This window comes from Astyanax mexicanus, chromosome 18 (genome assembly GCF_023375975.1).
Source record: "Astyanax mexicanus isolate ESR-SI-001 chromosome 18, AstMex3_surface, whole genome shotgun sequence".
Classification (NCBI taxonomy): Eukaryota; Metazoa; Chordata; class Actinopteri; order Characiformes; family Acestrorhamphidae; genus Astyanax; species Astyanax mexicanus.
The window spans coordinates 16,202,557-16,229,956 of record NC_064425.1 but is presented as its reverse complement, the minus strand read 5'-3'; the positions used below and the strand labels follow the sequence as shown (position 1 = coordinate 16,229,956).

The following is a 27,400-nucleotide window of genomic DNA, read 5'->3' as shown; positions in this document are numbered from 1 at the left end:
TTATCTCCTTAAAAACATTTAATAGTAACATAATTAGCAAAGAAAATACTTTTTGCTTTTTACTTACTTACTCTTTTCTGTTCTCCTGAAATCTTTAACTTTAACTTTTTTTATCGCCTGGGGATTTCTGTCTATTCTCTGTATCTCTCTCTCTCTGTCTCTCTCTTTCTCTTTCTTTCTATCTTATTCTTCTTCTTATTGTTGTTATCCAAGGAGGATTCATTTTAGTGTCCAAATTTCACCTGTGACTAGATTTTTAAACAAGCCAATTTTGCCAGAAAAAACGCAAACCTGGCAACTCTGCTATTAGTGGATATTAGTGGATACAGCAGTGCTGCTGGAGTTTTTAAACACCTCAGAGTGTGCTTACAACTTTAGAAAAATTTGTAAAAAACTAAGGTTTCAAGAAGGACATATGTGTATAGTTATAGAAATTAGGTATGACTCAACTATCCTTCCACACGTATTGACGGAATACAAACCAGAATATGTCTTTATTAAATAGAGATAAGCATCATGGAAGTGTTCTCATTTAAACTAGGCTAATAGTTTAAATGAGTGCCTGCAATAGGCTAGTGGCATTAGCTGTTTAGCACTAGCTAAAATGACCCAGTGTTGTTCTCAATACTACACCTAACAGCTTAAATGAATTTAAACTGAAAAGAATCACCATTACACACAGCTTGTTTTGGCTATATAACAACAGTTTGCCACTAACGTAATGCTTATAAGCCATTCATGCAGCTAATAATGTTTAATGTTTGGAAAAGCCAGCTAGCTTAGCGAAAACCTTAACACACCTTCCATATTAGTAATGTAACCCTCTATCTAGTTGCTGTATCCTTTAAAAAAAGCTCATTTTTCTACATGGAAAAATGGTAATGTCAGGGTTTGACCCAGGCAGAGAGACGAGGAGGCGGACGTATGTGCAGGTAAGGTGAGAATTTAATAAACAAAGAGACAAGTAAACACGTAACAACAAAATAACTAAACAAACGAGGGAGGCTAGAGAACATAAAACTAAACAAACGCTGGAAAATAAACTAGGAATAAACAAGAGAGAGAGACTAATGATAAATAAACAAATAAACAAGTAAACAAGAAACAAATAAATAAACAAGAAACGGAGGCAAGATAAAACTAAAACAAATAGGGAGGCTACTAAACCAGAAACTAAACAGAGCTAAGAACATAAACAGGGAATAACTAAAGACTAAACACTAAGTAGGTGAATAGGGAACACGGAAACAAACAAGAGATACTAATGATAAATATAAACTACAAACAAAGAGGGAGACTAAACAAGGAAAACAAAATGAATAATGAAACAAGACTATGAACTAAACAGAGCAAGGATAATTACAAGGATTAAACTAAGATAGACACGGAGAGAAACACTGAGAGAAACACTGAGAGAAACACTGAGAGAAAATCTGGGAACACGGGAAGACAAACGACAGGAGACAGTGCAAAGACCGACAGAGGACAAGTGACAGAGGAAGTCTATTTAACTAAACAGGAAACACACTGGGAGTGGAAACACCTGGGGAAGGGGTGGAGCTACAAATGAGACATGAGGTAATGGAAAATCACAGGCAGAACACAGGGGCACGGGTCACGTGGGACAACACAGGCACAAGGACAGACAGGAAACAGGGTCAGGCGTGACAGGTAAAACGTGGTAATAGCTGAAGATGTGTGGTCCACGCCATTGTTGCGAGGCCTGTGATCAAAAGAGCCAATGATCTAAATCTGAAAAAATGGGTAGTATGAGTGAAGAATCGAGCAGGAAGCATTAATATTCAAGTATGACAGTGTCCATACCCATATTTTGAAGAAACTTAGATTTAGACGTGCACTGAAGTTTCTCAGCTGGTTAAATGGGATTTTTGCCAGTGTTGTGTAAAGTTTGTCCAACATAGCTTTAACAGTTGCTCTAAAAGTCTAAAATGCATCTGTGGGAGGAGAATGGAGGAGTCAGTTGGAAGGCATTGTTGTTTCTTTAGCCACAAGAATACATACATTTTTTATATATTTTTAGAAAGATTTCTTTCTCTCTTTCTCTCTGAATGTGAATGTGTGAATGTACACTGACATTCAATTCTGCGTATGAATCCTATCTCCACAAACACATGGCACTGTTCTAAAGTTCACCGAGCCTCCTCCATAATTGCCTGCCTGCTACACTTTTCCCTGTTTTTTTTTTTTTTTTCGTTTTTTTTTATGTAAGGATTGATCTACAGCTCAGAATAATCCATTGATTTTCAGACATGGTTGTGCACCATTATTTACCAAACAATCGTGTCGTCTGGGTGGTTTACGCAGTGCGTGAAATGGCAGCTTTTGCAGTGGATCCACATGCCGATACAATGGGAATTGGTTGAGTTGTGTTTTCTACAGAAAGAAAAAGAGAAACTCCATCACTGGCAGTGTGCTGATAATCTATCACTCTATTGTTGTTGGTGTGAGGAAGGCAGACAGAAGGAGAGAGAGAGAGAGAGTGGTATTAGAGTGAGGAGGAGGAGGAGGAGGAGGAAAGCTGCTCAGGGTTTTAGTGAAAGTGCCTGAGCGCTGAGACGGGCTGTCACAGGCAGAGGAGGATGCTGGGAAGCTGTCAGGTTGTCTAGGAGCCTCCGCAGGCCTCTCACTGAGGAACACACAAGCCCTCCTGGGATGCTCTGTAGATTCCCCCAGGCACACGCTCCCCGGGCCAGCGACACGTGTCCGACATTGTCCGACATTGCCGGTGTGATCTTCTAAACAAACACTGCGCATCACGAGCAGCGTCCTCCCTGCCACACACACACCCTTCTGGGCACAGTGGCAGCTGTCACTTGAGACTAACACGGGTCCTGCTGCACCTGCACGACCCGGCACTGCTTCGTCAGTCTGCCAGTTCAGAGGGAGAAAGGTGCAGAGAATCGGTTTAGTCAATACATGTTTGTAGGAGGATTTTCATTCATGGATGCAGGTACATGGATACAGTAGCAGTCAAAGATTTGAACACACCTTAAATTTAATGTTTTTTAATTATTTTACTGCAATTTTCTGCATTGTAGATTAATACTTAAGTCATCCAAACTATGAAGAAAAACATATGGAATTTATTTAGTAAAAAAAAAAGTGTTAAACAAACCAGAATATCGTCTCTGTCCAATGAAAAACACTTATCTCCAAAACAGCAACTTTACAGGAGAGATAAAAAAACATGTAACTCTTAATGGAAGTCAATGTAAAGAGAGTTTGAGATTCCACGTCATTTTGAAGAGTTTCTATTGGTCCGTTCATCAAGACATTTTGGCACAGTGTAAGGGACAGTTTGTCTGTTCAAATTAAACTAAAAGTAAACTAAAAATCAACAAATATGGAGATAAGTTACACATTGCTAATGTGGCTATTTTGCTGTGTTTTTCACAGGACAGCGACGATATGTTTTATATTTTAGATTCTTCAAAGTAGACACCTTTTACTTAAATGACAGTTTTGCACATCTTAGCATTTTCTCAGTCAGCTTTATAAGGTAGAGTCACCTGGAATGGCTTTCAAAGTTAGGTAATTGAATTTCTTAAAAGCATCAGTTATGAAGTTGTGAAGAGGTGGAGTTGAAGGTATACAGTGAATAGCCCTATTTAAGTAATGTTCTAATCCATATTATGGTAAAAACTACTCAACTTAATAAAAAAAATACTTTAAAAAAGTGCAGTCGCAAAGATCATCAAAAACATTATGATGAAACTGGCACTCATCAGGACCACCTCAAAGGAGGAAAGGAAGACCAAGTTCATCAGAGTTACCAGCCTCAGAAACCCCAAGTTAACAGCACACAAGATAAGAGACCTACACGATTAAGTTTACTAAATGATTTCTTGTGTAGCCATATTTAACCCTTGTGTGGTGTTCGGGTCTGTGGGACCCGTTTTCATTTTTCATCAAATGATACTAAAAAAATATTTTTTCTAACTCAAACTCATTGGCATTGGCTCATTTTTTGTGAGAAACATATATCAAAATTCATTCATTAATTCATTAATTTTCGATAAACACACACTGTACACCCCCCCCCCCCTACACATTTATATTACATACAGTATGTTTGGCCAAGGGCTAATAAACATTGCTTCATTTGTAAATTTGAAACTAAACAAGTTTTCTACTCATATCTTGAGTTTAATTCATTTTCTTTCACATTTTATTAAAAAACTAATAAAAAAAGAGTAGCACTTTTTGAAAGAAATGTAACATAAGAAAGGTAAAGGGCAAATATTAACCATGTAAGCTGTTTATATTGCTTGCAATTTAGGTGAAGCAAGCATGTGTAAAGCATTTTAATGTAAAATTGCTTAATTTTGCTGAATTAAATACAAGTAACAAAGTAAACGAGTAACAAAAATATGAACACCACACAAGGATTAAAACTTACTGTTAGGAGAAAATCTCTTAATGCTACTTTCTGAATCGAGTAGAGGCTAATGCTAATGCTATAGAAACCAAAATCATAGTACATTCACTTTGCTATAAACTATTCATTATTATTATTAAACTAAACAAATCAATCCAAAATGTCTCATTTTATAAACTGTTATTAAAATAAAGTCAACATGAGCTTCACTTCAATATCTATCAGCAGCACATCTTACATAATTTAATTAGATTGGATTTTATTGGACTTTGTTTTTGTCTTTAAAAAAGGCCGTTGGTGGAGCCGAATCCAGACACCTTCTCAGACTGTCCTAACCTTTTGAGATTAACCTTCATATCAGCAGCAAGTGACTGCCTTCAGAAGATCCTCCAAATTATGCATCAGGGTTTTGCTGGCGAATCCTTAGAGGTAAAGCCTACTTTATGAAATTCTTTTCATTAATTTAAGCTCAATAAATTGTCCTTTATTAATCACAGGCTTACTGGAATCCCATTAGAAGGTAACATTGTCCCCGACACAATTACCACGTATCTAGGTTGCTGTTGCAAATGAATTATTAGACTATTATTAAAAGGTCATTACTGCCTGTGCATTTGCCTTGCTTTGACAGCGCAGGGTGGGTAGCGTTTGCTGATTTCTCTCCATTAATGTCTGAGCACATCAGTTTTGAATAGATACGGAGCAGCAGGAAACTTAACTGACGTGGCCGTAATTAAACTGTCGTCATTGTCGTGAGGGCCGGAGCAGTCTCGGCGAATGAAGTGACAGAGACGGCCACCTGTTCTTCCAGTATGAACGATGCAGTCCAACAGGAGGGCCCAAAGTAATTAAGAGAAATTGATGTTGCTTCGCTGCGAGGGGAAAAAAAATGCTTGAACACGGAGTGGGCCGAATTCATTTGCTCATACGGAGCACCTCGCTATCAGGGCTTGATTAAAAGGCCATCTGGGCTTTGGAGGCTTCAGATAAATGTCTGCTGTGGCCGGGGGCACGCACAGATGTGTCGGGCCTTTCTCTCTGCTCTACTGGAATGACCCTGAGCAATTTCAGCATGCTGTGACCACCACCTCACCCCTCCATTCTCCTGATATCTCTGCACTTCAGGGGCAACAGCAGGTAGTGCTTTAATCGGACTTGACATTTTGGTATGAACCGACTGTAACCAGGGCAGTGCTTTTCAACCTGTGGGACACGGCCCCCCAAATTGACCATGCTGCTACTGTTCAGAGGATGTAGGTTAAAATGTTTTAAAGCATTTAAAGTTTTTTCTCTGTCTGATTTTATTTAGCTGGTGGGTTGTAGTAGTGGTCTGACATGCAAACATATGTCTTGAGACAGGAACTGGTATTGTGTGCCATGATTTTTGGCATGCCCTGTAAAAAAGCTAAAAGCTAAAGAATGCTTCACTCACCTGTGGGATATGTGTGTGGCGCCTTCTGCACTGAATATGGATCTATGATATGATTTCTGCCAGAGTTTTTTTCTGTGCACATGGACACTTTAAACCAGATGCCACTGGTCATGATCATTGCCACCCAATGTCCTGTTCACTGTCTACTGTGCGTTAACAGGCCACCCAACTCCTGGTAAAAGCAGTCATCATCTCACGCCTCGACTACTGCAATGCCCTGCTAACTGTGTAGTAAAACCACTCCAAATGATCCAGAATGCAGCAGCACATCTGGTCTTCAACCAACTAAAACGGGCACATGTCACCCCACTGCTCATTGAGCTCCATTGGCTACCAGTTGCTGCTCATATCAAATTCAAAACTCTTACAATCTCCTACAAGGTGATGACAGAACAGCTCCTTCCTACCTGCACTCGCTCCTGAAGGCTTACGCTACCTCCCGGCCGCTGCGCTCCTCCAATGAACGTCGCCTCGCTTTACCAAACATTCACACAAAGCAATCCAGACTGTTCTCATACAGAGTTCCCCAATGGTGGAACAAACTACCTTCCACTACCAGATCAGGAGAATCTCTCGCTATCTTTAAGAAACTCCTGAAGACAGAGCTCTTCAAAAAGCACTTACTCTCCTAACACCTCTAACACACTAACTACTTCTAACCTCATTTCCTTCCTCCCCTCCTGCACTCCTCTATCCCACTATTTCCATTTGACCTCCTTTAGGCCCTATCTAAAGATGTTTTTACCTTCAACTTCTATTACTTTTGTACTTGACTATTGTAATTTGCTTTGGACGAAAGCGTCTGTCAAATGTAATGTAATGTAATGTTAAATGTCTGGCTGTCTTTGACCTGTAAAAAAAACTATTTCATGCTCCCAACTTTGGGAATCAGTTCACAAAGCAAGAACCATAAAGATATAGAAGACCAAGTTTGGTGTGAAAGAACCTGACTGGCCTGCACAGAGTCCTGACCTCAACCCAATAGAACTCTATTATGAGCAGTGTTGGGCACATTACTTTGAAAAAGTAATAAGTTATAGTTACTAGTTACTTCTCCAAAAAAGTAACTGAGTTACTAACTCAGTTACTCCACTATAAAGGTAACTAGTTGCCAGTAAAAGTAACTATTGTGTTACTTTTGTGTTATTCTTCTAAAATGACCTGAAATAAACTCTTTTTACATTGACTTGAATTGAATTGAAAGTTTACAAGGTTTTTTCTCTTTCCTGTAAAGTTGCTGTTTTGGCGAAGTGTTTTTCATTGGACAGCGACGATATTATAGTTCCAGAAGTCTTGATGAATGGAGTTTTGTAACCTTATACAACATACTGTACATTTTATCATTATTAGTTTGCATTATTTTATTTTATAACTTAGTTCTGTAAAGAAAAAAAAACATTAATTGTTGTAATATTCCATAGTTTTTGTCCATTGACTGATGAGGATATTAAAGAGTTAAGTTCTACCTCATGTCCCCCCAAAGAAGAGAACTCTGATTGCTCCAGCTGAAGCCAGTGTGAATCAGAAGTGGTCAATCATGATTCCCCCCAGTGGGCCATCACACAGCCCTCTTCTGACGCTACAGAGCCTAGATCAGAGAGCTGAACTCTGGTCAGCCGGAGTGGAAAATGCTTCAATCAAATCACAGGTCAATCCATACGCCTACCCGGCTATTTCAGTCCCCCCGTGTTATTCAGACCTGTTGCTGCTGCTCAAGTTGTTATTTCCCTGCATGCTGTTAATGGGTGCCCTCCTGCGGGGTTGCCAGGTCATGCTGTGGCACTCTATTGTTTTGTCACTTATTGACCCCCTCTCCTCGCCCTCAGATCATTAGCACAGGCTTATGAAAAGAGCAGAGTGGTGTGGTGGTTAACCGCAGCCCACCGCTGCCAGCTAATTTGTTTTTTGAAGAAATTATATTTGCTGGCACTGATTTCTGAGGATGTGTGTTGGAGCGAAGCGTTCAGATGACTGGAATTATAGTTCAGCACCACCGTCCAAGGGTAAAGACAGTGAGACATATGTTTGATGAAGCAGAGGATTGTTATTGTGCTCATCTTTCTCATGTTTTGGCACTTGAGGTGCCACTGGACATGAGAAAAAGTGTGAGAACAAGATATAGATGAAATCATTTCCATCTGAAGTTAGTTGATGGCCTGTCTCTGAGAAACCTGTAATCAACACACCCTGAATATGCCAGTGTAAGATCCTTATTAATAGAGAAATAGTGAAAGAGTAATAGTAGATCCTGTAAATTTCTCAACCATACTGGAATCTTCCATGCAATTTTGGAAAAGAAAGATTGAGTTTTATATATAGGAGTGTGACGAGACACTCATATCACGAGACAAGACGAGACATGATATTGGGTTCACAAGAAAAAGACAAAACAAAGTTGTGACAATCTGGAAAAAATAAGAGACCATTTAAAAAGATGAGTTTCTTATTTTTTTTCCGAATTAAAAACCTCTAGAATATAATCAAGAGAAATATGGATGATCACAAGCCGTCAAACCAAACTGAACTGCTTTTTGCACCAGGAGTGGCATAAAGTTATCCAAAAGCAGTGTGTAAGACTGGTGGAGGAGAACATGCCAAGATGCATTAAAATAAACAAATTTCTAAACTCTTAAAACTTTGTAATGTAATAAAATAATATAGAAAATCTGTTTAGTCATTTAATATGTTATTATAGTTAAATGAATAAAGTTAATTACAAAATTGTCAATGATAACTGATGATAAAGATAAGTCTGCAAAGTAAAATAGGAATCTAGTAAGATCTGAGGTTTAATAGTATAAATGAATGTGGAATCACTATTTGGTACACAGGCCACTGTTGCCCTTTCTATTTATGTGTTATAACTGCTTATTAATGGTTTACATCTTAATAAATAACATAAACAAACACCTTAATAAACTATTTATAAACCCTTTAATAAGGAACTTTATTTTAAAAGGGTACCAAAAATTCTCAGGCCAATCTTTAGGATTTCTATTCAAGCATTACTTAATAAGCTTTCATATTTGAATTACTGAAAAGCGTTGTTGTAATTGTAATAGAAAATTAAAAAAATATTGAGGTGAATATATTCCTGATTACAAATCAAACAGTTCAAACAGTTCCAAACCTTTAGTTTCGTTGTTTTTGTCTAGTTTTTACGTCTATTTTCAAACATTTCGAATTTTTTATGTTGATTTCTGTTACTGATTAAGTTTAGGAATTATTAAAGCAGCGCTAGGTAGCATTTCCTTGATTTTTGATCTTTTTAAAGAAGTAAAATTACAGCTTGAAACTCACTGCAGCGCTGCATTGAGGTGTAATAGGAGGAATAGCGGTGCTCTCCTGTCTGTGCCGGAGCTCCTCTGACTTCAAACCAGACTCTGTAAGTTTTCCGAGGCGGCCGCGACCAACGCTCGCGAGAACTGCGACCTGCTTTCCGACCTTTAGTTCGAACAGTTTTACAAGGACTACTGGTTCATTCTTTACGAACTAACATATAGACAGTCTGGCAGAAGCTGGAAAGAGACCGAATATGTCTGTGAAAGACAGAAAACAAGAAAGAGAAACTAATCCGGCTGAAACATTTATTACACTTTACAACTGTAGGGGGAGCCCACGAGCACAAAATCTCAATCCTAACTAGTGGAGCTTTAAGTGAAGTAGAGAGAAAACAGGCAGCTTCCAGCTCAAGTGTTCTGTAGGAGATTTCAAAGCCCTCACATTTTCAGAATTTAAATAGCTTGTATACGGGAAAAGGCATTTTTTAGGGGTTAACTTACATAAAATATTACGAATAGTACATATATTCTCACTTAAATAAAGACAGAAAAGCCTACATGTCTAAATCCAGTATAAATAGCTGTTGTGATGTTGTGATGAGTTCAGACGCAGTTTTCAGGCTGTGGTGTAGTGTGGTGCTGTGTCATGTCTCTGGTGTATCTGCTACACTGTGCTGTTCTCAGCGTGTGAGGTTAATGGGAGGTGGCGAGATTTCCCACTCGTCCTTGTCCTTTCAGAATGAGCCCATCACGCGCAATCAGCCTCGATGGGATCTCACGAGCCGAGACGGCGTCAGTGCATCCCTCTGTGCTCCATAATTAATGACACACACAGAACAAGGCTGTGTATTTCATCAGGTCATGTAATATACAGGAGGCTTAATAGACTACTCCTCTCTGTTAGTGAGATGCCACTCCACTACTCATCTCATGAAGTGGTCACCAGCCTGAGTTCTTTTACTCCAAGATACACACACACACACACACACACACACACATAGACACACACAGACTCGAACTGCAGTCAGGCCAGAGATCAGGGTCCTGCTTATCACTGGCTTTTTTTGCAGTCATGTGGACCATGAACATGTTCCAGTAATGGCAGGCGAGGGGCCCGAGCACTTAACAGAGGAACGGCTCTACCAGCTCTTGACATCTTGTCAGAACAGGCTGCCGCCGGTCACTTCAGCTTATCAGACAGCCAGCAGGGCCATATCTATCTATCACATAAATACACACTCGCTCACCTTCACTCCACACACACTGCTCCCTAGTGCTGGCTGCTATACCGGTATTGGTGTCTCACAGCAACTGTAATTTATCAAATTATTTATAAAAATTTATTTATAATAATAATCTCTTTTCAGCTTCATCTTTAACCTAAACCTCTGTCCAAATGCAATGTTTTAGACTTTACTAGATTGCAAGGTACTTAGGTCTTTATAAAGGGTTTATAAATGGTTTACAATTAGTTTATGAATGGTTACTAATTAGGTTGTAAATGCCGTAAAAAAAAACATTAATAATCAGTTATAACACATACATAGAAAGGGCAAATACTGAACCAGCCATCTATGTTTTTGCCCTTTCTACGTATGTCTTATTTAAGCAATAGAACACGAGAGGGAGTGTGTTATCACGAATAACATCACGGCTGTGATTCGGTCGTAGGCACGAGGTTATTCGTGATAACACACGACCTTGAGTGTTCTATTGCTTTTATACAACTGTTTTTTTTTTGTTTTTTTTTCAAAAATTAATTATGAAAATAAATCAAAGAACTTTAAGAAATTCAGTTTGAATATGCTTTAATATGGATTGTGCCTTCCGCCAAAAAGTAGTTTCACAAAAACTGTAACAGAACTGAAACTTAACTACAAAACGGTGAATGGTTCATACAGACCAACACCACGAAAGTTAGCTTAAAAATCAAAACTGGGAATAAGCGAAGATGGTAACGTTAGGACCTTAAAATACTAATAATACTCTCCTCTCCTGCTCTGTGGAGTTGTCTTCAGGTGAAAGTTGCACATTTTTTGAGCATTTCTGCTTGTTTTGCTGTGTGGTGTTGTTTTTAGCTAGCCGGCTGGACTGTGGTTAGGTTAGCGTAGCTTGCTTTAGCTCAGCATTAGCTTAGCGTAGCCAGTGTTGGGAAGTAACGGATTACATGTAACGGCGTTACGTAATCAGATTACAAATTAGAAGTAACTGTAATCCGTTACAGTTACTGCTTCAGTAAATGGTAATCAGATTACAGTTACTCTGCTAAAATTAAAGGATTACATTGCGGTACTTTCCTATTTTTGCTCTTCCAACACTGACAAAACGCAAATAACATTTTGCGGTGAAATCGCTCTGATATGAAAGGGAACTGTCTGCCCCTCCTCCCTGTGTGTGTGTGCAGCGAGATGGGAGGAGGGGCAGACAGTTCCCTTTCATATCAGCGGCTCCGCTCACACAACGAGACGAAATTAATTGACATTTTGGTCAACGAATAAAAACAAGACGAAAATGTTTGGCAGGGACGAAATCCAATCAGAACTGATTTAGTTCTGTGAAAGGTAGGGACCAGTTAGGAAGAGATCCCATCACTGCTACTTTAGCGAAGTGCAGTAGCGCCGCGCGCTCAGTTACAAACCCGGGAATTAAACTGTCGTTACGGAGCTCGACTGGAAGTTAACTCGACAGTGTTCAGCAGGGAGAGAGAGAGAGGAGAGGCGATATATTTCTCCTTTGACGTCGCGAAAAACAAGATAACGTGTAAACCGCGTGGAGCGACTCCATCTCCGGTAAAAACACCACTAATCTTTCAGCTTCTGCAGACCAGAGTCACACAGATCTCCATGCAGAGATCCGCGTTTTAATGCTGATGTTATTTCATGAGCTGATGTGTTTAACTCAGCAGTGTACTAAAACACAGAACTGATACAGAACCCTAACTCATTAAGATCAGATCATCTGCTTAGTCTCACAGTGGGAAAGATATAGCTAGTGTTAAAGCAGGAACAGGTCAGAAAGGAACTCAAAAATATAACCAAAATAAAACAATAAAATCTGTGTAAAGTTCCTTACAGCACTTTCTCATAAGTTTCTCACTTTAACTCATGAAGTCTCTCAGTACATCCTGAGAGCATCTCTACAGGACAGTGTGTGAATGTGTGTTTTTGATCTCATTTATAGACTGTAGCTCCAGTAGGTATGCTGGGTTACTGCTGGAGATAAAACTAGATCCTTTAAAAGTTGTTTTTGCATCTACAGCTCTGTTTAAACTATAATTTAACTATTCAGTTGTTTTATGACCTGATTTCTAGAGCAAAATTTTAAATGTAAAATATATATAGTCACACACCTATAATAATAATAATAATAATAATAATAATAATAATAATAATAATAATAATATACATTAAATCATATATAAATATATTTCACATTCAAACATTAACAATATTACTCAAGTGGTTATTAAACGTTTCATTTTGTATACATGTAGAGTTAATAATTCAAGGGAACTGATGAAAAATCATTTACATTTACACACTTTACATTTTAGTCGACTAAATTTACTGTAATTTTAGTAGACTATATTCTTATGACATTAAGTCGACTAAAACTAAGTTGACTAAATTACTGAATTGTGACTAAAACTAAATGCTATTTTCTTCACAAGACTATAACTAAGACTAAATCAAAATTTGTTGTCAAAATTAACACTGGTGGCAAACCTGCAAGTAGACAGCTTACAGTTGTTGTTACATTGTTTGGTTTTAAATTGTTTTATTATCAATTTATAGAAGTGTTTCATAAAATTGTTTGATGAAATTGTTTCATAAGTATTTTTATAGAGTGATTGAAAAGGCTTTTTTATATATTATCTATTTGTTAACTGGAAAGAAAAATAAAAGGATAATATGCAATATGTGGTTGCTACATTCATTCAGGCTTAAAAAAATGACAATATTGTAAGTAATCCAAAGTAATCAGATTACGTTACTCACTTGAAGTAATGTAACTGATTACGTTACAAATTACATTTTGAGTGATGTAATCAGTAATCTGTAAGGGATTACATTTTAAAAGTAACCTTCCCAACACTGGCGTAGCCTAGCCTGGCCTGGCTGGTTAGCGTTCTGGCGGTCAGACTGCAGTAATCAAGCAATTTTCTTTCCCTTTTTTCCACAAAAGATGAGTCAGCGCTGCAGGCGAGCGTGCCGCGGCTGAGCGCTAGCCTGTGCTAAGCTAACGCTGCTGTGGGTGTCCTGTGTGTATACGCCGTTACTGGTAAAAATGTACCAGTGCTGCTGTCTCCTTATACTTAACAAAGGCTGTTATTATACATCTTTAATTATATAAAGGAATACTGTGTAACTTAATAAATCAATACATGTACAAAAACAATGCAAAATCAATCAAATCAGATGGTATACAAGGTGCATCGTTTGGCACAGTGGTCTAAAGCGCTGCCACTATGATCGGGAGATTGCTGGTTCGAATCCCAGTCATGTAGCTTGCCATCAGCTGCCGGAGCCCTGAGAGAGCACAATTGAGAGCCTTGCTCTCAATTGCTCCAAAGGTTGATCTCGATCAGAGTCGAGTCGCTGCGTTTTCCTCCGAGCACACTGTGATGCTACTCGGCAATGCTGTTTGTAAAGAGGTGGCTGAAAATGTATCGGAGGAGGCATGTGCTAGTCTTTACACTCCTTGTGTTGGGGCATCACTAGTGATAGGGGGAGTCCTTATGAGTGGGTGGATAATTGGCCATGTAAATTGGGGAGAAAATGGTAAAAAAAAATAGAAATATATATATATATTTTTTAATCTATATTAATAATGATTATTTAAATAGCATTTTCTACATTGCTAGAACATATATCAATAAAATACAAACAATATATATATATATATATATATATATATATATATATATATATATATATATATATATATAATGTAAGTCAAACCATATACAAACATATAAAACCTTAACATTGAATTAATGTTGAATGAACGTAAATCAATGTGCATGAATAAATAAATTCTAATGTCGAAGATCAACGTTCTTTTGTTGCAATAGCGGGTTGGAAAAATTAATGTTGGTTCAGCGTTCTTTTGCTATCTGAGTTATTACAGAGTAGAAAGCATAGTCTGGGTGTTTTTGCCATTACTCTTTTACAGCATCTTACAAAGGTTATGCTCAGTAAGAAGCGTTTCATTTTGCTTTCATTTAATCATGCATTTGGGGAACTGGGGATCTGGATAGAGCTGCTGTATATTTAATAGAATTTTGACAAGGCCTTCATTTAGACACCTAAAACTGTAATGGGGTTATCCAAGTGAATATCCTTTAACTGAGGTGTATCTTAAATTCATGTACTTTCTGTTATTTCCATGCCAAGAGCTGAGATCAGTTTTTTTTTTTGGTGGTGGTGAGGCTTGATATTAAAAACATCTGCATTTGCTTATATTGGAATTATTATTGTTATTATTATTTATACTAGGAAGATATAAAATCTGGATTTAACCCTGCACTAAATAAACATTATAAAAACTAGATAAACATTCACTATCAGCTGTGTTCCTTTATTATCATTAAACTGGTGCAGAACATATCCCAGCAGCTGAGGTCAGTGCACAGGGTCAGCCCTGCTACAGAACCCCTGGTGAATAGAGGGTTCAGACCTTTTTACAGTGGCATCTAAAAAAAGGACCTCAGTATTGAACCCACAACCCTGTGATCAATAACCCAACACCCCTCCAACCACTGAAAAGAACCGGCCAACTAGGAGTTTTCTGCTAATCATAATAATTAGGGGTGTCACAATTCTCTAAATCCTCGATTCGATTTGATTTCCGATTTTAGGATCACGATTCAATTAGATTCTCGATTTTCTTTTTTCTTTTCTTTTTTTTTTACAGCAGAGAGGCCTATGACAGTTTTAGATTAGTCTATGGTCAGTCATTGGTTTGATTCATCAAATTTACAATATCTTATTTCAAAAGGTGGGTTTGATATAAGTGATGCAAAGTGACACAAGTGATGTGTAATACACTACATTAGGCACTAATGGTCAAATTTAAAAAATGTAATTAAGATATAAATTTAACAATCTCGTTCTCAGTTAAGTGGAAAACAATAAAAACAAACAAATAATAATAGCAAAAATGAGAGGTCACAGAGGCAAATGCGCAACATAACAAAAACAATAATAAAACAAAGTACAGGAACAGTCATGTACAAAATAATAGAACAATTAGAGACTTAACAAACTGAACTCTATCCTACTATAACAGTTAAACACTAAAAATAAGACTTTAAGACTTTTTCGGCCCCTGAGAACGACAACTGTCATTTTTTACCTTCTTCTTTCATGTTTTTTTCTTTAACAAATATATATATTATTAAATTTATCTGGAGAGAAAGATGCTTCTTGAGGTACCAAAACTATTAAGATATTTGAGGCTAGACAAAACAACTGTTATTTTTATATTTTCAAGTTTTTCTTTAAGAAGATGAGAATGTGCACATTCTCTGGAGAAAGGGCTGCTCTTTGAGCAGTCACAATGTCCGCGGCGTGGGCCACAGCGTTCTGCGTCGTAGCACGCTGCGCCGTTTGGGTAGCTTAGAGAGAGGGATCGTCAATCCTCTTTTTGACTTCTAGGCTCGAGACCATGACATAATTTCGATCGATTTCGATGAAATATTGAAATCGTGACACCCCTATTAATAATGTATACTGGGTATCGAAATTTGATACCAAATTGTTACTGACCGAAATATCTCGGTACTACTACTACTACTACTTTTTACTTTTACTCGAGTAGATTTTTAGATGGGTACTTTTACTTTTACTTGAGTAGAACTTTAGCAAAGTGAAGGTACTTTTACTTAGTTACAATTTTTCAGTACTTCTTCCACCTCTGAGTGTAGTATATATGTAGATATGGCCTCCTATGCTCAGCCATATCTTTACACCTTTACTGTGAAGATTTTCTTTAGGAACTACAATTCTACACAGCTATCCACAGTAAATAAATGAACTTTGGTTATGATATTTATTTTATTTCTATTGCTGAACACCCTCATTACTCTTACACTTACACTTCACTAAGAAATCACGTAGAAGTTTTCCTCCGCAGAGCGCAACAGTAGTTCATGCTCCGGGGTTATTTCCTGTGTTTACACCTAGAAATGTATTTGCGAGCTGTGAGTGTGTTTGTATTTGTTTGTTGTTTCAGCGTGATGTCTGCAGATTTGCAGAATTGAGCTTGCGACCCGAATTTGAATTGCGACCTGCATGCTGAATGTTTCTGTAGGCAAATCACTTTCTACTTTTTCTCGGAATCATGTACTAGAATACATCTGCACAAGCATTTATTAAAGCCTTTTCTAATGTGCTCGCTTTCGAGTGCTCCAATCAGCCGGTCTCCTCGAGTGGCCTTGTTTCGCTGTGTTGCGCATATTTACTGTGTTTCTCCGTATTCCTTTATTTAAGTCGATAAAACTCAAACGCCACCCACCCACACGTGCAGCGAGGTCTCTCGTCCATATGTCTTATGATTGTAATACGCGCCTCAGTCTTCTCACTGCAGCGTCATTAGTTATAACACAGGAGTGATTATGATGACCAGGCGTGCATCGCGAGATCTTCTGGTGCTGTCTGTAGGCCCTCCTCCAGAGCAGCTAATGAAGGACATTAGTGCTGCATCTGTTGCAGTCCAACCCGCTGCCAGCTGATCTTCTCAGCGCCTGTTGGCAGGGTGGTGTCTCAGACTTCACCGCAGTGAGCTCTTTTTATGGTCTATAAAGCTGCGAGGCCACTCGCCGCCGGCGGGAGGGTGCATATGATTTAAAGCCGGGCTCGTAAAGTCAGCCTCCAGTGCCCCCTCAGTATTAGTCTAATTGAAACGGAAGCGGCAGGATAATAATGCTATAACAACACGGCCCCACCGCGCTGACACGCCGGTAATAAAGCACAAATGGGACGGATGGCTGAGGCGGCAGGACGGCCCCCCGCGTGATGCCTCATTGACTCCGCGAGGGGAGCCCCCCCCTCCTCTTCGCACTGAGATTAGGCAGTCAGCAGGAGCACAGACCCCTCGCCACATGTCCTGGCACTGCCACTGCCACTGTTAGAGCGTGCCATTTCAATATGGCTGCTGTTCAGTCCAAATGTGTGTGAGGTGCAAATGTTGTATTTTATACATGGGGAAGTAGATGGGGGCGGTCACACAGGGAGGTGGTCCCTCCCTTTTTTTTATCTCTTCATACGTTTTCTTGAAACTTAGCTAAGAAATTTCACCCGCAATGTTATCCATTATCTAGACTTAAGCTCTATCCGGACGGAATTCGTTTCTCAGGGGGTCCTGTGGTATTTTTTTTTTAAATCTTTTATGCAGAAGTGGAAAAAGTACTGAAAAATTGTAATTAAGTAAAAGTACCTTTACTTTGCTAAAATTCTACTCAACTAAAAGTAAAAGTACCCATCTAAAAATCTACTCGAGTAAAAGTAAAAAAGTACTCAATTTAAAATGTACTTTGAGTAAAAGTTACATAGTTACTTGAATTTATTTGATGCAAAAAAGTACAACAAATCATACATTAAATAATTATTAAATAAAAAAAAAATTGGACCTTTCAGGCAGTATTTGTTCAGACCAGCCCATAAAACATTTTCAAGAACAAGTGGCATAGGTTTCTATGATCCATTTTTTTTTTCTTTACTGTTAAACATTTATGGTCATATAGGTGACAATAAACTGTATTTTTATAGTATTACAGTTTATCATTATTTTCTAACTTGCCATTGCTATGCTTTGACTGCTATTTACATGTTTTTTTTAACATTCTTGCCCAATAAAAACTTAAGGAATTATCACTAAAAACATGAAATTATACAAAAAAGAATGTTGGGCGGCGCATGCGCAGTGCCGTAAAGAAGCACATATTTGATGAGTAGCATAATTCGACAGAACATCGGTTGCCAAGAGCCGTGGACACAGACCCCAGGCTGCACATCTGATTCACACAGCGTCTCTCCCGCTAACTGTAATAAACACTGCTTGGAAAAGTTTAGCTGCTCTGCCATGGAGAACAAAACTCTATTTTTTTTTATTCAAACAATTTGTTTTTTTTTTTTTTCCAGCATTTGATTTTTTACTCAGTAACGGGGAGTTTTCCGAAGTAGCGAAGTAAATTACTTGTGTCAGAATGAATTTGAGTAAAAGTAAAATTACCTAATTTAAAAACTACTTAAAAAATTACAAATTACTCATAATCTGAGCAAATGTAATATGTTACTTTCCTCCACTGCTTTTATGGGGGGTCTTTTTTTTATTTTATTCTCGCCCAGAACGACCATGTACGTGTATTTCTCAGACATCCTCTGAAAGATTACAGTTAGAATTACCGACTGTTTTTTTGCTGAACTCCGTGGTCCAGTTACTAAGTTAACGCTATTTTACTATTCATTTTTGTCATGAAAAAAAAAATACAATTAAAATGTGTGAAGTTACTAAAATAAAGGATTGAGGACTAGTATTACGTCACGAGGCTGGGGGAGCATGTAAACACACATTCTGAAGGTGCACTGACCTTTTCTGTCCTAGATACTCAACCTGGCGGAGGCAAAAACAACACATTTTTAAATATCATTGCCCATGAATTCCACATGACTTAAAATAAAAATAAAATAAAATACCCTGTGGGTTTGGTTTTGAATGTACTTATCAAATAGTAGCTTCAGTTCTGTTGTGAGCTGCTTTTCTATCTCTTTGGGAAAGAGATAACCTCACTGTTGAGCTGGCACTCTACCTCTTACTCACCAGGCTGAAATGTAATTGAAGTTGGTGTGTTGGGTGTAATAGTTCTTGGCTTTGGAAATTTACAGCTGAAAGCGCTCCCGGTTCTCTGCTTACTCTCTGTGCTGACAGATGGAGGCTAGTCGGAGGTCATCCCTGAGGACCCGAGTGCTGCACACAGCGTAAAATTCACGGATGGCGGGCGCCGTCCATATCTCTGTCCACTTAAAGGATAAGAGGGCTCACGGCGGCCCGAGAGGGGGAGAGCGTTAGAGGGTGACAGGGCCAGGCCGGGTCAAAGGTTGGGATTTATTGCTCTGTTTAGGCCTGTACATATATTCTAGCCTGAGGCGTCTCCTGCTAACAAAATCAATGGCAGCTCTCTGCGCTGAATTTTAGCAGATAAAACAGCAAAGCAAGTACAATTACAGTCAGGCAGCAGGATGAAGGAGCTTCAGAAACATCCCAGTTTATGAATTGCAAAAATGAAATGAAAATTAAAGAAAACACCCTCAAGGAGAAAAGAAGGAGAATAATTTGTGATGGTGAAGTGATTCTTAGTTAAGTGGTCACAGGCGGCCTAGCCTGGATTTGCTGCTTTTTATCTCTGTATTCCAAGGCCTTTTCTCTGATTTTTCTTTTTGTAAGGAATATTTTATCATTTTACATCTATTAGTGCATCTCAAAAAATGTTAATATCATTCTTATCAAGTTACTTTGTTTCAGTAATTTATACATTATTTCAGTAGTTTAGTTTTAAATGTGAAACTCATATATTATATAAATGTCCCACTGCAGCAAGGAAGGACAAGGGAGAGCAGACGCACACGCAAGTAATATTTATTAAACAGAAACAAATAAAACCAAATAAACCAAACAGGAACTCTGAGTAAAAACTGAATCACGAACAGAACAAAAATGCAACCGAGACAGACAAGCTAACACTGAACACACAGGAGCTTTAATACACACACAAGACGGGAAAGAGAACAGGTAACACCTGGGGGCCGAATAATGAGGGGCGGAGCTACAAATTAACACAGGTGACAACAGTTAAAGTAGAGACACAGACGAAAACAGGGGCGGAGCTACAGATGAACACAGACAGAGCAAGAGGCACAGGTAAACAAACACAGAGAAGCACAAGCCCAGATAGGAAACGTTTATTTCTCTTTTTTGTTGATGATTATGACTTACAGCTAAGGAAAACCCAAAAATCAATGTCTCAGAAAATAATATTAATTTAATATTATATAAGACCAATTGTTACTTTTGGCAGTGTGGGCAGTGTGATAAATCCTGCTGGAAAATGAAATCTGCATCTCCTTAAAAGTCAGTGCAGTATGCGCTTTGTTCCCTGCAGTCCAAACATATTTGTATTGTTTTATACATGGATTGTTTTATACACAGGACATCGGACATAATTGTTCCTGTCCCACAACATGTGGATTTAAGTAAGTAATTGATGTGGGGTTGATGCTGCAGTTGGTCTGCAGGTCTAGGTTCAGCAACAGTATGTGCCCAAAGAATGAGGTTAGCTGACTACCTGAATATACTGAATATAGACCAGGTTATTCCATCAATGGATTTTTTCTTTCCTGATGGAATCGGCCATATTCCAAGATGACAATGTCAGGATTCATGGGGCTGGAATTGTGAAAGAGTGATTCAGGGAGCATGAGATCATCATTTTCACACATGGATTGAGAGAGTTGAGAGAGTCCAGACCTTAAACTCATTGAGAATCTTTGGGATGTGCTGGAGGAGGCTTTGTGCAGCGGTCAGACTTTACCATCATCAATAATGCTGCAAGATCTTGGTGAAAAATTAATATGTGATGCAATTAAAGATAAAGGAGGCCCAATAAAATATTGGTGTCGACTTTTTTTTGGCCTGGCAGTGTATATCCACAATCTTATAAATAATGAAAGTTTAAACCACTCTATAAAGAAATAAAGAACCATGTTTGTCATAAAGATGTGTGAAGCCTTCTGTTTGAAATGATGATTTTTGAAAACCTGATGAAAAGTTATTTACCCTCACATATCTCTGATACAGAAAAAATGTTTCATCTATGGCATTACCTAAAGAACCATTTGCAACACCTTATTATTAAGTGCAGCCATTTCAAGCTGCTTTATTTCATGTTTCTTGCTGGCTCTTTCAGTTCTGAAACTTGGTGTTTAGAAACGCTTCAAACCAAGTTTTAAATAAGAGATTTGGGAGCCGGTTTTGAAAAGGCAGCAGTAAATATCCTTTAGCGGCTGATGTTGGGTAAGCTATTGATTCTGTTTATAAATTGAAGCGTTAAGCACTTTCTGCAAGGCCAAAACAGACTGACTCCACTGCGTTTGGGAATAGGATTAGCATCCACTTTTCAAGCATTTCAGATTATCTGGTACTGTCTGACTACCAATATGAGCTAAGCAGTCCTGGGGCTGATTCTAGACCAGAATTACTGTTAGCGCTTTTTCACCGACGTGAAACTGGCACCATTCTGGTTCATGAACCTTATTTTGAACTTTGAAATTTTCTGCATATTCACCAACAAAAGTAGGTTCTTGAAACAGGAAGAACCGAAGAATACTAGGTTATACTTTAGCGAGAACCGTGACCGCTTCTGTTCAGCTAGCCGTCCCCTGAGGGGATTCATGATCGTTGTATTTCTGTTCGGTCTGTACAGGGGTTGGACAATGAAACTGAAACACCTGTTTTTAGACCGCAATAAGGTTTTGACCTGACGGACAGTTTTGGTAGAAACAGGAGAGTTGAGGTGCACATTGAATTCTGCCGTGATTTGATCAGCCGTGGTTTTATGTTTTTTGGATACAATCCGGGTTAGCACCCGAACATCCCTTTCAGACAGCTTCCTCTTACAACCTCCACAGTTAATCCTGTTGGATGTGGTTGGTTCTTCTTGGTGGTATGCTGACATTACCCAGGATACCGTGGCTTTTGATACATCACAAAGACTTGCTGTCTTGGTCACAGATACACCAGCAAGACGTGCACCAACAATTTGTCCTCTTTTGAGTATGGTGACTCTGATATGTCACCCATAATGTTGTGTGCATTGCAATATTTTGAGCAAAACTGTGCTCTTACTCTACTAATTGAACCTTCACACTCTGCTCTTACTGGTGCAATGTGCAGTTAATGATTTACCACCAGGCTGCTCCAATTTAGCCATGAAACCTCCCACACTAAAATGACAGGTTTGTCAGTTTCATTGTCCAACCCCTGTGTACGTACAGTAAGCTTTCAGAGAATGTGCACAATGTACTCATCATAGAAACATAAGAGTGAGGACAGAAAGGCTCGATCTGTATCTGTATTTGTGTTTTACTTTTACCTTGAGCTAGGGCTGGGGCGACGCGTCGACATAATCGACGTCATCGATTACAAAAATACATCGATTTGCATAACGTGCGTCGGCGCGTCGTAAACATGGCGGCGCCTGTGGAGAGCATTAGAGGTTAGATCGGGCCCAAAAATTCCAACTGGCTGTTTTCGGGCTGTTTTAATGAGCGAAATATGATCAGAATTATGTTAATTAACACGGTAACATAGAAGCATAGAACTATTATTTAATTAAAATGATTTTTAAGAACACAGTTCTGCAAGTCAAACGCGGAGGAGTTCACGTGCGAGAGACACAGAGAGAGAGAGAGAGAGAGAGAGAGAGACAGAGAGAGAGAGAGAGAGAGAGAGAGAGATTTGCTTGTTCTGGTGAGAGCTACTCACAGGTGAAGGTTCTCTTTGATCTCCTCGTGCTCATATTCTAGTCCCATTCATAATTCTGCAGCTCCCTCAGTGTTTTCTGCCGTATTTTGCGGCTAGCGCGAGAGCTTACAACTGACACTGTGGGCCGCGAGGTGCCGCCGCGCTTGTGCCGAATCCGACTCTCTGCTGAATCTGACTCCCGCTTCGCGGACAGAATCGGCACAACACCCCCTCTGTAGAACTGCGGTAGTGAAAACAGCGCTTATAAATAAATTAGTTTAGTTTCACTTTCAGTTTTCGTTATTTTTTTTTAAAATAAAAATATAATTAAAAAACAGACGCCTACATCTCGGACTATTTTCTGGAGCCCGGGTCGGATATACGGGCGGGCCTCGGGTCATGTCGGGTTCGGGCAGAGAATCTAAGCTCTAGAGAGCTTGGACTCCGGAGAGCAATCTCCAGCTACAAAAAAACGCCAGCGGGCATCTAAAGTTTGGGAGCATTTCACGCAAAAGGGCAACAATGTGGTCCTCTGCCATATGTGCAAAAGGAGCACTTGAAGCGCAAACATCCAGGAGCACTATGTCAACAGGGTCACACAGTAAGTTACCGTTTACATCAGGGTCTCCGCGGGTGTCCTTAAAAAGACTTAAGGCTGTCTACCAAAGGTTTTAAACCTGCCACAGGCAGAAATTATACATTTTTGGTTTATATTTGTGCATGGCATTTCGCAGTTTCCAGAAACAGTAGCATTATTCATAAGTTCAGGTGTTTAGCTAAGCTAGCTGCCTTAAGTTATTTTAGCTAGCACCGTCGGCGCTGCGGTGTCACACCGTTTTCTGTCACCGTCGGAATTTTGTGACCAGTGCTCACGGTTATGAGCGTTCATTGGCAAAACGGAAGCTTTCTATACCTACACCTTACCCTCAGCCCTAAACTGAACCGTTTTGGCCAGTCGGGGTAAACATTAGAAACGAACACGTTTCGAATCGGCCAGTGCACCGGTCTGCTGAGAACTACTTGCCAGTGGTCACAAAATCTAGCGGTCACAGAAAACAGTGCAACACACGGTTGTGGTGTATGGGAGCTTATCCATTTTTAGCGTTATAGATCTAAACGTGTTGTACATGTAAGTGATTATAAGTGTGGGGTTTGGTTTAGTAGGCTTGTGTTGTTGTTGTTGTTGTTGTTATATATAAATATAGTAATTTATCGTTTGCTTTAAAACATAAATAATTATTTAAATATGTTTCTCAATGAATAGATTAGTCGACTAATCGAAAAAAATAATCGTTAGAATAATCGTTTAAAAAATAATCGTTAGGGACAGCCCTACCTTGAGCATAAGTGAGCCTTTAGGGTGTAATGCATAATTTTTGCATAAAAACAAGTCATAAAGATTCTAATCTGTGCTTCCTAGAAATGTGTGTCAGATACACCGGTGTTTTTGAGAATCTACTAATCTGCTGCTTCCATATCCAGTCTAGGAACACCTGTGCACCGCTGCCTCTGTTTAGTTTTCCATTAACTAGAATATATTGCAGGTTTTTAGGTCTGGTCCCTGTGTGCCGTGATCCTCGTGGCTGGTGTGAGAGTGTTTCTCAGGCAGGCAGAGTGAGGGTCTGCTTTATTGCTTCCATTAGGGACTATGTGAGTCTAATCCATCATCTTAGGCGACTAATGATTGCCTGCATGCATCCCAGCAGGCCCCGACTGTCAAGGGAGAGCGATACAGTCACTGCTCACAGGTTTCGGCCTATTTGTCTTGGCGGGGATGCCTGTTCACAGCCGGCGTGGGGATGGGAGGGGAGGGGAGGGGGTTCACGTACTGTCTGCTGGACTGGAGGACAGGAAGAGGGGAAGTGCAGCATCAGTGACGGACCCTCAGAAACAGTGCTGGGTTGAGAAAGACAGAGGGAGGTCTAGTGTAGGGGGATATTAAGTCTGAATGCTGGAGTCAGGTGGGAGTAAAAGGGAAATGTATCGTCTTTTACAGACTTTTTACACGTCTAGCCTAGATTGTAATTAGGACACATCCACTAGGAGTTTCTGATGCTTATCAAATCTAGCACTTATTTTCTCTGATTTCAGTAAAAATGATATGTTTACAGCAGACACTGGACACCTAGGAACTCTGAAAGAGTTTACCAAAGAGTTACCAAACTTTTGACAGAGTTTACTGTGATGAAACTTTGCGTCAGCCAATAAGAGGTGATATTTATGAGGTATAGCTTTTGTCAGGTACGTCAGTGATGAACAAGGTGTAGCAGAAACTACTGTAAATCTAAAGCTGGACAGTTCGAAGCTAAAGCTATTCTCAGAGGTTTATTATTGTTTAATTTTTTCCCATATTTTTCCTTTTCATTTTCGTCTGTAAAAAAAAAAAAAAGCAGCAGCAGCCTTCTGTGTTTCTTTTTGCAACAGTTTCTGCCCACAAACAGCAACACGTATCCATGATTCTTTTCAACAGATAACGAAAAGTACACTCATCATAAAAGACACAGCTGCACCCAGAAGGAAGTGTCAGATTGCAGTTCTTGCAGTTCAAGAGAAAAATAATAAAAAAGTTACCAGGAACAATAAATGATTAAATATTTAGACTGATACAGGCAACTCTTGCTCACATTCTTTTGTATGAGCTCCTCATACAGAAGTAGTGCGTTAATGCATGTGTGGCGCATGTGTAACCGAACATTTACAGGCACTGTCCTGTTGAAAAAGGTTGGACCACTGGTTGCAAGACCTCATTAACATACTATTGGGCAGTCATCGGCCTGTAATAAAGATCAAATGTTGTCTGGCAGATTAATTGGTCATCTCCCCCAAGACAACTGCCATTCTACAATTCAGTCTATGACAGTCTGGTACGACTACCCACCAAGTTTTATTCCTATCGTTTTGATTCCTTCTGGGTGCAACTGTTTTTTTTTTTACACTGAAGCATTTCAGATGTTCTTTACTCGCTGTGTGGACAGATTTGTACTCTGGACTCCTGGATGGTTCAAGACCAAAATGACTCTAAACCTGCAACCACAAGTCCAATAGCATAAGAGTGCCTATCGTACACCCTCCGCAGGGCACGTATCAGGATGCTCATTGCTATTTTACACCACGTCAACAGTCTATTTTCACGGCTTGTACCCTCTTCGTTAAAATAGCGTCAGAGTTTAGGAATATATCTACACTGATGTGCGTGGTGGTCTGGAAGTGAGGTGTGTTCAGGTAAATATCTGGCATGTTGCTATTTTGGCGGCGAAAAAAAACACAGGTGCGCCATGCAGGACCAGCTTTTACATTAGCAATAAACAGATTAAAGACTGAAATAGCAGTGCTGTTCCCTTAAATGAGCTGCTGGCGCGTCTTCCCAGCGTGAACGCGCAGGTCAGTATCCTCTGCCAAAACACACAAAAGCGATGCGCTGTTAAGATATGAGCGCGCCAAAGTCAGAGTGCACCTGTATCTTAAAGAGAATGAAAGCTTGCACACTGATGCTTAATTAAGTGAATTATTGCATTTCTTTTGCATTCCACGTTTCAACCCGTGCAAGGCATGCTTTTTGCATTCTCACGATACAGAAGACACACGACACGCCCTAAATCCAGCTGCTTGATCCGCAATTGACTGGTGCACTATAGATCCCTAAAATAGGGCCGAAGGGGTTGTACTACAGAGTTTGGTAGGTGTATACATACCTTTTTGTATACATACCTGATTTAACTTACCGGTTCATTATCAAATGTCGGTGTGTTTACTAAGTAGGTTAATTACCAAACCATACTGGAGTTGTGCATCCTTGATTTATATATATATATATTACTTATGCACAAATATATTTTTCTGTATTTCTTGTATTTAACATAATCTGTCTGTTCTAGTAAACTCTTTTTTATTTACTTCTGTAAAGAAAACTGGGACTTACAGCACAATTTTTAATGTCAATTAAAAAAAAACAACAGCACAAATCAACACGTATCAATGATTGACTACTTAAACAGATCTAGGGTGACGCAACTGTCTAACTGCTTGCTTTTCAAGAAAAGGAAGACCATATATCAAATCCCATTAACGCCACACCCCTACGTAGTCAGACTGACAGTCTGACAACAGGAGGAGCTCCCCATGAGATTATAACAAATTGTTTTTGGGCTAAACAAATGTAATGTGTATTTTTAACCAAAATGAGATGCATAAATAAAATTGTTAAATGGTGTGTTATATATTTTACATGTGGAAATTATAATTTAGTTAATTGTATTCATTACTAATGTATGGCATTTCCTCTGCTCTCCTCTTGCAGCGTTCGTGCTGAGCTGTAACTTCCCGGACCGGCCGGCTTATGGAGATGTATCTGTGAGCAGCTTACACGCAGGAGGAGAGGCCTACTTCTACTGCTTTACTGGTTACCAGCTACAGGGCCCGGCCACCCTCACCTGCCAGAATGCTACCACTCCTTCATGGAGCGGGAAAGAGCCTCAGTGTGTGGGTGAGTGAGATACTATGCTATTAATTTGTGTGGGAATTTCTAAAATTTTATTAAAGTTGCTACGATGACAAAAACTGGCTTTAGAATGGTTTAAAATGTGACATTCATTTATGCTTAAAAATAAGTGGATTTTCTGCTGGAGTTTCTTTATTGTCGTGTTCGTATAGCAGTGGTCAGCTGTTCCTATGAAATGCGGTGGCATTGCTTCCCAGCTGGCACACAACAGACCTTCAACGTTGAAATGTGGTTGAAATATGCCTAAAGTAATGTCTGTTGTTGTTTCA

The 27,400-nt window shown here is 39.2% G+C and overlaps 1 protein-coding gene across 2 annotated transcripts in view; it reads left to right on the top strand.

Moving 5' to 3' along the window:
* Nucleotides 1–27,400, top strand: part of sez6b (seizure related 6 homolog b) — a 316,013-nt gene that overhangs the window by 237,330 nt on the left and 51,283 nt on the right. For both annotated transcript variants that reach the window (XM_049466784.1, XM_049466783.1), the window contains exon 5: nucleotides 26,931–27,116. In XM_049466784.1, the coding sequence (XP_049322741.1) occupies nucleotides 26,931–27,116 (186 nt within the window). The remainder of the gene's footprint in view (nucleotides 1–26,930; nucleotides 27,117–27,400) is intronic.